The sequence below is a fragment of the Cryptomeria japonica genome, chromosome 1 (assembly GCF_030272615.1).
Source record: "Cryptomeria japonica chromosome 1, Sugi_1.0, whole genome shotgun sequence".
NCBI lineage: Eukaryota > Viridiplantae > Streptophyta > Pinopsida > Cupressales > Cupressaceae > Cryptomeria > Cryptomeria japonica.
This window is the reverse complement of record NC_081405.1, coordinates 301232138-301242545: the sequence shown is the minus strand read 5'-3', so window position 1 is coordinate 301242545 and position 10408 is coordinate 301232138. Positions and strand designations below refer to the sequence as shown.

At 35.8% G+C, this 10408-nt stretch overlaps 2 protein-coding genes across 2 annotated transcripts; both read left to right on the top strand.

Moving 5' to 3' along the window:
• The first annotated feature begins 1499 nt into the window (after positions 1 to 1499).
• On the top strand, positions 1500 to 3429 carry LOC131857360 (leucine-rich repeat receptor-like serine/threonine-protein kinase RGI4). The gene is made up of 3 exons (XM_059209801.1): positions 1500 to 1683; positions 2232 to 2783; positions 2885 to 3429. Exons 1-3 carry the CDS (start codon positions 1500 to 1502, stop codon positions 3427 to 3429), a joined length of 1281 nt encoding a protein of 426 aa, XP_059065784.1.
• Positions 3430 to 3534: 105 nt separating this feature from the next.
• On the top strand, positions 3535 to 4502 carry LOC131049848 (receptor-like serine/threonine-protein kinase At1g78530). The gene is made up of 2 exons (XM_059209798.1): positions 3535 to 4018; positions 4132 to 4502. The coding sequence occupies exons 1-2, from the start codon at positions 3535 to 3537 to the stop codon at positions 4500 to 4502; spliced, it is 855 nt and encodes a 284-aa protein (XP_059065781.1).
• Positions 4503 to 10408: the final 5906 nt, after the last annotated feature.

The following is a 10408-nucleotide window of genomic DNA, read 5'->3' as shown; positions in this document are numbered from 1 at the left end:
GAAATCACATGTGGAAGACCAAGAGTCACAACATAGAATTCCATATTAGATCTCCCTTTGAGATTTGAACTTGATTCTCCATAATGAATAGTCAATGCTTCAACCAATTAAACTAAACTTCTTAAACCCTTTTTATTTCATATATATTGTTTAAATAAGAAATATAAAATATTTTACATAGATATGTGATTTTTATAACATTTAAAGAAAAACCCTTTCAACCTACTATAAATATTTATTTACATGAATCAACTCTTCCTCTTACAATCTATTTAATTTAACAAATATTGTCTTACATGAAAAAATAATATTTAAAAAATTAGTTGAAAATATACATAAATGTTTAGATATATTGATGCTTCGCCACCTTCGAGAAGTGTGTAGTTGGTCTAAGAGTAGATCGTTACTGAAGAAAACAAGTGAAGGGGACATGAAACATAGCTATTGTTTTTGTTGACTTGATGTACAAATTTCATATCTGGAACCCTTGTGATGTGATGTAGGATTATAAATGTGGAAGCTTCATTTTTTAATTGAGTGGTTATAATACCAAGAATTTTCTAGGCCGATAAAATTTTGTCAAGCTTTCAAATTGATTGAATTTAAGTATGAGGTGGTTTCTAATTAAAAGATATCGAATCATTAAATATGTAAATGTGAAAATATGATTTTAATAGAATTGTCTTAATTTTTTTTCAAAAGAGGAATCAAAATGCTTTAAATATTTAAATGTGAAATCATTTTAAATTTAATTAGATGTTGATTTTATTTTATTTAAATAAAATAAGTTTTCAATCATGATTTCATTTGAATCAACAATCAAGATTGTAGAATATTCTAAATATTTTTTTTTCATATATCATTATTTTTTATGGAGGATTTATATTCAAGTCATTTTCTTGAATTCAACAAGACTTGAGTCTTGTTGACTCGTTAAGAACCATTCAACTTCACCTATCATTCAAGACATTATTTTTTAATTTACAAAATTAATGATTGGAAACCATTCATATTTAAGATCGGTTTATCCAAAAGCTTGAAAAAAATATATGGATCTTAAAAATTCTTGATATTATAATAACTCAATCAAATTCTTTAGTCAAATTGAAAAATGAAGGTTTCATATTTATACTCCTTCATCACATCACATCACAAAGAGGCCAAATATGAAATTTCTAAGTCAAGTCAACAAAAACAGTAGTAGTTCGTGCAGACATGCCAGAGACTCTCATTTGGATTGTTTCTTTTAAAATTAAGGCAAAAGATTCGGACTACTGACATGCATATATAGGTGGGTTCATCCAGAATGGGGGCCAAATATGAAATTTCTAAGTCAAGTCAACAAAATCAGTAGTTCGTGCAGACATGCCAGAGACTCTCATTTGGATTATTTCTTTTAAAATTAAGGCAAAAGATTCCGACTACTGACATGCATATATAGGTGGGTTCATCCAGAATAGGCGCTGTCCTCTTAATACTGTCATACTGCGATTGCAGTGATGGCTTGTTTTACGGTTTACCTGGCTCTCATTTCAGTTGTGGCACTGGCAATAATTCTAACAGCGGCCATCCCACAGGATGCGGAGTCACTTTTGGCTCTCAAACAGAGCTTGTCTGGCTATTCTCTCAATGACTGGCGAGACGGAGATCTCTCCAACTTCTGTGATTGGACGGGCGTCACCTGTGACCACTCCAACCACAGCGTAATCGCTCTCAATCTCCAAAACAAGGCCATCTTTGGCTCATTACCACTCAACTTCCCCTCCTTTACCCACCTCGCTACACTCAATCTTTCCTCCAATTCTATAACCGGTCCAATTCCATCCTCTGCGTTCGCCTCTTGTTCTACTCTAGCTTTTCTTTCTCTCGACCATAACAATCTCACCGGCACACTTCCCTTATCTCTCTCCAACTGTTCCGCGCTTAAAATCCTCGACCTATCTGTTAACGAGCTCACTGGTCCCGTACCTTCCAGCCTTTCAAAGTTGTCCAACCTGCAGCAGCTCAACCTCCGTGAGAACAACTTCACAGGCCCAATTCCTGAATCCCTGTCAAACTGTACCAATCTAGTATTATTAGATTTCTGTTTGAACTATTTAATCAACGGTACCATACCCGCAAGGTTCGGCCTTCTTACCAGATTGCAAAACATGGGTTTAAGCGGTAACCGTCTCTACGGTCAAGTACCAAAGTCCGTTATCTCCAATCTGACTCAACTCCGGATATTGAAGCTGGGCCTCAACGGAATGAGTGGCCCGATTCCTTCATGGCTCGGCGAAATGCCCTTCCTGGAACAGATTTGGATGGGAGGGAGTCGATACGAAGGGTCATTCCTCCTTCTCTCGGGAACATATCATCTCTCACCATTTTAGGCTTGTACTTGAATTCCCTCACGGGTAATATTCCTAAATCATTCGGTCAGCTTTCCCGCCTGACTGAATGGAGCATGCGCCAGAATTATCTGACAGGCTCTCTTCCGGCTGAACTGGGGAATCTTACAAGTCTACAACTTGCACGGTTATATGAAAATTCGTTAAGCGGAAGTATTCCGATCGAGTTTGGCCGCCTAAAATCCCTTCAACAATTTGAGGTGTGGAACAATAATTTCAGCGGAAAGATTCCAGAAGAGTTGAGCAACTGCTCGGCGTTAGGGCGTCTCAAACTGCAGGACAATCAGCTAAGCGGGGGCATACCTTCACAGCTGGGTCGACTACACTTCCTAGCCGATCTAAATTTGGAGCAGAATCAATTGTCGGGAATGATTCCGGAATCCCTTTCAAACTGTACTATAACCTTCAGGGTCTGTCCCTCGGTTACAATCTGCTAAACGGTAGCATTCCTCCAGCTATTGCAAGCCTGCGGAATATAGTTCATTCATTTTCAGTGCCCCGTAATCTACTTAGTGGGAAAATTCCGGCAGAAATAGGGGGTATGCAATTGGTTACTGTGATAGACCTGGCCGGCAACCATTTAGGTGGCGAAATCCCGGCGAGCCTTGGAAACTGCGTGGAGCTGCTGCAACTGAACCTTTCGAACAATCAATTGAATGGTCAAATTCCGGAAACCTTGGGCTCACTTATTACTCTTACGGACTTGGATCTCTCTGTCAACAATTTCTCTGGTACCATACCAAGTTATCTTGGCGACATGACAGCTCTCCTGTTTCTGAATCTTTCTTACAACCATCTCTCTGGTCCTATTCCCACCCGGGGTGTATTCAGAAATCAGTCAGCCATCGCTTTAATTGGAAATTCTGATCTGTGCAGTTCAGAATTTCCGAAATCCTCAGCTCAGTTGTCCAGCGGTCTCTCAAACCGATCCAAGTTCCTTATTATCGTGGGATCGTTTGCTTTTGGAGCTCTTGTTCTAACAGCCATGGTGTACTTGTATGTTCACAGAAGAAAAAAGAGCAAGGATGAGCACGTATGACAGAGGGATTTGTTCCTTGAGCAAGAAATAGTAAGATTAAATCACAGCGAGCTGTTCCATGCGACTTCAGAGTTTAGCGACACAAACATAATCGGCTCCGGCAGAATGGCGACTGTGTATAGCGGGAGGCTAAATATATCCGGCAGAGAACAAGCGGTAGATGTGAAGAGATTCAGAGACGAAATCGCCGGCAGTGAGAGCCTGATCGCTGAAATTCAAGCGCTGGCCGTGACTAAACACCGTAACTTAGTTCGCTTGTTGGGGTACTGTTGGGCTTCAAGGGCCATGGCTTTGGTTATGGAGATGATGCCGAATCGAACCTTGGCCGAGCACATTCAAGAAAAGACACTGAACTGGAGCAGGTGCTTCAGAATCGCACGTGGCGTGGCTGAGGGATTGAAGTACCTTCACCACGAATGTCCGCAGCCAGTTTTACGCTGCGATTTGAAACCGTCCAACATCTTGCTGGCCATGGACTTCGAGCCCAGGATTGCTGATTTCGGGATTTCCAGAATCCTCAACTACGATGACATGAGTCGTGGATTTAGCACTTCCAATTTGCATGGGTTCATCGGCTACATGCCACCAGGTAAGCGCGTCTTTGCTATGAATTGTTTTGGTTTCAATTGTAGATTTTTCTCGTCATCAGAGAGAGGAGAGTCACTCGATCTAAAAAAAAAAAATTAACCTTTTTTTTTGTAGAGTATGCATTAAGTGGGAGAATGACAGTGAGAGGAGACGTGTACAGCTATGGAGTTGTGATTTTAGAAATGTTATCAGGACAAAATCCAACGTCAGAGATGTTTGGGGAGGAAAACACACTTCCACGGTGGACCCTGAGGACATCCGTGGATGGCACGCCATTTGAAGTAATTGCTACTCACTTTCATACGGCTCATGAAGACAGTGAGCAGCAAATGATTAATATGGTAAAGCTGGGATTGGCTTGCACTTCGCCCAGACCTGAAAATCGCCCAACAATGAATGAGGTCGTTAAAATTCTGCAGAGAATCTCCAACGACAAGACAACCAGGTTTACTTCAGTCATTGAGCTCATACAATCAACTACGTAGCTTCGTTGTTATGTTTCGCTAACGTCAATGTGTGTTTCGATGTGTAGTTGTATTCACAATCTACATAAGACTAGTATTTGTAGTGTTTAGGTCTAAAACATGTACTAGGGGAAATTTGGGAAAACAATATTTGGAGTATTCTATTACATTTAAATATAATATTTAAATTAAAATTATAAAGTTAGAGAATGATTTATTTTACATATAATTAGGTAAATTTTCTTTGTGTTGAAATTATGTTGTGGTTATATTCAAAATGTCAAATTTGATGTAGAATTTATTTTAGAGTAAATAATTTATGTTGCAATTTAACAATTTGTTTAGATAAAGGTTTTAAATTCTATAAATTGACTTTTTTTTATTACAATTCACCTATCTAAGTGTGGGTTTAAATTTTGTATGAACTTTGGGAATATGACCCATGAATTTTGATATCTAAATTGTTATAAGGATTAGATTTTTACAAATACCTTTGAGTAACCTACTAGAATTGGAGCTTTAAGTTCTATTTAGTTAGGTATCTGGTAGACTGATTCAATAACGATGATCAAGGGTGCAATGGATGTAGTTGATGTGCTTTGATCATTTTTCTAGAGTATTTGTATTCTATTTGTAAATTAAACTCTATATGTGCTCAATAAAAAGGCTCTACGTTGTCATCTCTTGTCTAAAAAATGGATTTGAGTGAAAATATGTAAATACAACAATATAATACACACAAATTAATGCAAGTGTGTCATAGATTTGATCATAATCATTAGTGAGAATGTAATGATGTATAAATTTAAAATTAAAATATTAGAGTTTATATTCATAAGTGACCTAGTTCAAGTGTTCTCTTGCACACCTAAATTATGGTGATGAATGAGATATCTTTGGACCTAAATTAAATCTCCAAAGATGAATGATAGTGGGAATGGGATATGGAGATGTCATAAGCAGAATTTAAGAAATAATATCTCACTTGTGTCTACTTATTATATTTAGGACATTGTAATCGAAGTAGAACCAGAACATAAGGGAAAAGGACATTTGTATGAAATTTTCACCATTGCATTTAATCTCACTTTGATGTGAATGTGAACCTTTAGGTAGATGTATTTGAAAATGAATAAGTAGGGATTAGATACATTAAATTTTTCTTCAAAGTACTTAAAATATATGGATGTATATAAAATAATAGATCATTCTTTAATTCTTCTTGCAATGAGAACTATATTCGAAACCTACATTATGCATAAAAGAGAACACAATAAGTAGCAGATGTTACACATTTAAAATAAGAACACCAAAATTTTCTTAAGAAGAAAATATCCTTAAAAAATAAAATTAATGAAAAAAAGTGAGATTTAACTTATTTTAGAAAGTGATAAATATTTGACTATGTAAAATTATAGAAACGGATCTAACTAGATTTAGATACACATTTGATTCTACAAATCATATAACAAAAGGGGTTTGTTTAAGTGGAAAAATAGATTTTAGGACTACTATGTATTAGACGACTTTGATAATGTTAAACATGATTTAACTTTGCATATAACATAATAATGTCCCTGACTATGTGGAAACATAATCTATTTGGTTACAATAAAAAATATTTATTTGGTGAGGATGGCGAAGGAGAATTTTGAATTTGCAGAAGGCGGAAAAATGTAGAAATGGTGGAAATGGCTGAGGGATTGTGGAGAATGTCTTGGGGGAGGAGGATGTGGATGGAAATGCAGATGGGGACGAAAGTGAGACCTTGGATGGCGGGACTCTGCGGGTTCCAATGTGTTGCAATGATGCCTCATCCCACAAACTTGATGGTTCGCGTGTTTCTTAGGGACCCAGGGAATCTGCCAGTCAGTTGGACTCTTCTTCAGCCTCTGACTGTAATAGGAAATGGTCAACCTTGTTTGGTATGTGCCCAAAAGGTAAGTCGATCTCTCCTGTATCGCACAGTGCTGACCATGTTTATGGTATATGTTCTATTTGGATTCCAGACTACATTGTGGATAAAACTATGGCAAATATGGCTTCTGTTTTGATTGGAAAATTTGTGGGGCCTCGTCCTAATATTGAAACAGTTCATGCCTAGGTTGCTTGAAAGTAGAAAGGCAATGACCAGATTGAAGTGGTGGTCATGGAAAATGGTTTCTTCACCTTTTCTTTCAATTGTGATGAATATTTAAAATCGTGCTAGCTGGAGGTCCTTGGATGTTGGGCAAGTCATCTTTGGCGTTAAAAAAATGGGAACCTGGCTTTAACCCCAAGGATTGGGAATGAAATGAGGCCCCCATTTGGATTCATCTTCTTGGCCTCCCCTTAGACTATTGGGATGAGGAAATTTTTTGTGGGTTGGCTACTTGTTTTGGAGAATTGCTATCCCTAGATCCTATGACAATGGTTAAATGAAGAGTAGTTTATGCTTGGATTTGTGTGAGTATAAAACAATCGGTGGATCTTCCTTAGGAAATCACCTTCAATTCAAAGTTGGGAAAATGGGCCCAGAAAGTAGATTATGAATCCATTCCCTTTGCGTGCTTTCATTGCAAAAGGTTGGGACATTGGGCTAGGGACTATCGTGTGAAAAAAGTCTAGAGGAAAAAATCTTTTGATTTGGTCCCTTCTGGGGAGAAGCCTGTTAATCGGGTGCAAAATGGTCTTCCATCTCAAGTGGTCGAGAAGCCCGATGCTCTAGAACATAATGGACAACAATTACAAGTGGACCCCAATGGTGATAACCAAGTCATAGTTACTTCTTGGGGTATTCCTTATGTTGACTAGAGTAATCCAGGTAATATTCATGATCAAGTGGTGTTGGGAAAGTCTCGAACAACATTGGAGGGTTTGAGTGTGTTGTTGGTCTCCTTTGTTTCTCCTATCTCAGGAGAGCAGAGTCTCAATCTTATTGTGAATGTGGGTAATCCTCATATAAAGGTTGTGCAGTTGGAGACCTCTTCCTCAAAGGTATTGCATTCTAAGTCCCCCATAAATCATTCTTCTGAAAATGATTCGGCCTTTGAGGATTCAAATCTCTTTATTCAAGTTAAATCTCAAAATTGTTGGCGAAGTCGTCCCTCCCCTTTGGGATCTGGGGTGGCTTTGGGCTCTGGTGGGGTTAAGACCAAGAATAGACAAAGAGATAATTGTGGTTAAAAAACAAGAGGAGTGGGTAGACCCCCAAATCTATTTAATAGAGACAAGTAAAGCAAGGTTGAGATTGTTGATGGCTTAGAGAACCCTACAGGATATGGAGATTGGCTCCCCTAGTTATTCTACATGAAGATCATTTCTTGGAATATGAGGGGGCTAAATCACCCCCATAAGCATGATCTCCTCTCCAATTTGGTTAGGAATCATAGACCTGAGATTTTCCTTCTTCATTAGACTAAAATGTCGTCTGACAAACTTTTGAAAATGAAATTGGTAGTTTTTAAAGATATTGGTGTCCATTGTTGTGATGCAGATGGTGCTTCAGGAGGTATTGCTACTTTTTGGATCCTAGGGTGATTCAAGGTTCGGTTGTGGTTACCAGTCCTAATCATATTGCTACTAGATTTACCAATCTCATGGATGGCTTGTCCTGGATTATTTCCAATATTTATGCTCCTAATAGTATCCTTGTCCATTAAGCCTACATGTATCCCTATCCATTCTTCTATAGAAATGGCCATGGCCATGGCCATGAGACCATTAGAGGCTTCATCATTGTTGTCTGTTGTAGCAGCTAGAGCTAGTCTAAGGTCTCATGCTTGCACAATGAGATCAGAGGTAAACTATAGGGAGCTTCTTCTTCAACCATTTCTTCTCTAATTTTAAGCCCCCCAAGGCCACTACTTCAATTTTTTGCACAACTAGAGGTGCTATGCTATCTAGAGAAACATATTCCTCCTTGAGATTCTCTATGGCTTGCAGCCATCCAGATTTAGGCTTCCAGCTTCTAGCTACTGAATCCTCTTTTTGTTCAAAGTGTCTTCTTACCGGAAATGGTAAAATTTAGTAAGGCCAATGAATATGAACTTCATGAATATTGAATGAGAAATATGCATTACAAAGTATTATTGAACACACGAACCATTGTAGCTTTTATAAGTATTCAAACAATGCTAGGTGCACAAAGAAGAAAGACAGTTGAGGAATAAGGAAAGTGACTACAAACTCTCATGGGGCAAAGCTTTTTTATTTTTATAATTTTTATTTTTATTTTTTATAATTCAACTAATTATTTTGTAATAAACTCATAGTAAAGATAATTAAGTTTTTGTTGTAATATTTCACATCTTAAGAATAAGTTTTTTAATATTTCATTTAATTGTTTCCACAAATTATAAGCATTGAATAATTTTATTATTAATTAATTACACGTAATAATATTTTATATTTAATTTATTATAATAGGATATAATTTGCAAAATAAAATAATGTTAAAAAAACTAGTAATAATATAAGACAATATAATAATAATGTAAAATTAAATAAAATAGAATGACATAATAATGGTAATATAATATTATTATTATTATAATATGTGATTGGTATATATATTATACTATTAATATTTGAATTGTCTTACTACTTTTTATAGATAATAATTTAGGTTATTATTTTCATAATGTAAACTTGACAAAATTTAGTTTAAAAATTAAATATTAATAATAATTCTAATTCTATCATAACGTAATTGTCTCTACCCTTTTATTTTGATTGAATTATATTTTGTACAATATTATTTTATTTATTATACTATTTGTTGTCATTTTAGAAAGCTTTATATTTATATGTTATATCTACAAATATTAACTAATTAAAAAATATATATATATTTTTAAAAAATATTAAAAATATATATTATTTAAATTATATCTTACTACTAGAATAACCATTACACCTCCTTTTGATACAAATACTAGTTTATAACAAGAGACGCAGAGCGTCATGTTCATGCCTAGAGTTAGAGGTGGAAATAGTTGGGTGGATATGAATTGGAAATAGTCAATTTCCAAAAGAAGCTTTGATAGTGAAGTATTTATACAAGTTAAACAGATCTTTATGTACATGTTGTATTTAATAGCAGAAAACTAAATGTTTGAACTTTGCAACAATCACACAATAGCGAAAAAACTTTAAATTATGAGACCATAAAAAATATAGGAAAATTACTCCTTCAAAATCAACCTATCATTGCTTCAAAAGAAACTTACAATGAAAAATTCAGAAATTGTCATATTATTAGAAGAATTGACAACCTGGAAAAGAAGCCTCATTACATTTGCAAAGAAATGTTGAAGAATCAACAAGAATGTTAATTAAGACATGAGTGCATTCACGTCCCTTGATGTTAGGGGCTTTCCCATGGTAAATGAGGATAAACAATTATAAGCATTTGGTAGGTCACATATGCATGCTATCTAGAAATAACGATGTGAAGCTGTTACAACTGGCAACCTTTGATGGATTATATTTTGGAGACTTGTCTGTAGTGGATCAAATTTCTGGAAGTTGAGTACACGAAGTAGTAATGTGGACTTCTATTTTAAAATGACTAATAGTTAACTAACACGAAGGATGAATCAGTAAAAGAGTCCAAGTGGCATTGAAAATGTCAATGCAAATTCACAAAATTGGCAAAGATTGAGGTGGGCGAAAAGACTAGAACTCGTGAGACTATGGTGCGTGGAGGCATAGAGGCAGAAGTTTACCTCTTGAGGAGCATCTTGCAGAAACTAATTTTATATGTATCCAGTGATTCTATTTTGTAAACTAATATCTAATAGTTGATATATTTGAAGTCAAACGTAAAAGCTAATTCAATCTAAAAACAAAAACTGAATAACCCATGTTTAGAAGAAAAAATTAAATAGTCAATAAATTACCTTTAATACAATACAAAATTACTAGCGATTGAATTGTCATACAAT

Excerpts from the sequence above, each read along its gene's own strand:
- LOC131857360 (XM_059209801.1), top strand. The coding sequence starts at position 1,500 with ATGGCTTGTTTTACGGTTTACCTGGCTCTCATTTCAGTTGTGGCACTG. Across the intron at positions 1,684-2,231 it reads TGATTGGACGGGCGTCACCT|CTGGGCCTCAACGGAATGAG; the intron begins GTGACCACTCCA and ends CGGATATTGAAG. Across the intron at positions 2,784-2,884 it reads TCCGGAATCCCTTTCAAACT|TGCCCCGTAATCTACTTAGT; the intron begins GTACTATAACCT and ends ATTCATTTTCAG.
- LOC131049848 (XM_059209798.1), top strand. The coding sequence starts at position 3,535 with ATGGCGACTGTGTATAGCGGGAGGCTAAATATATCCGGCAGAGAACAA. Across the intron at positions 4,019-4,131 it reads CATCGGCTACATGCCACCAG|AGTATGCATTAAGTGGGAGA; the intron begins GTAAGCGCGTCT and ends TTTTTTTTGTAG.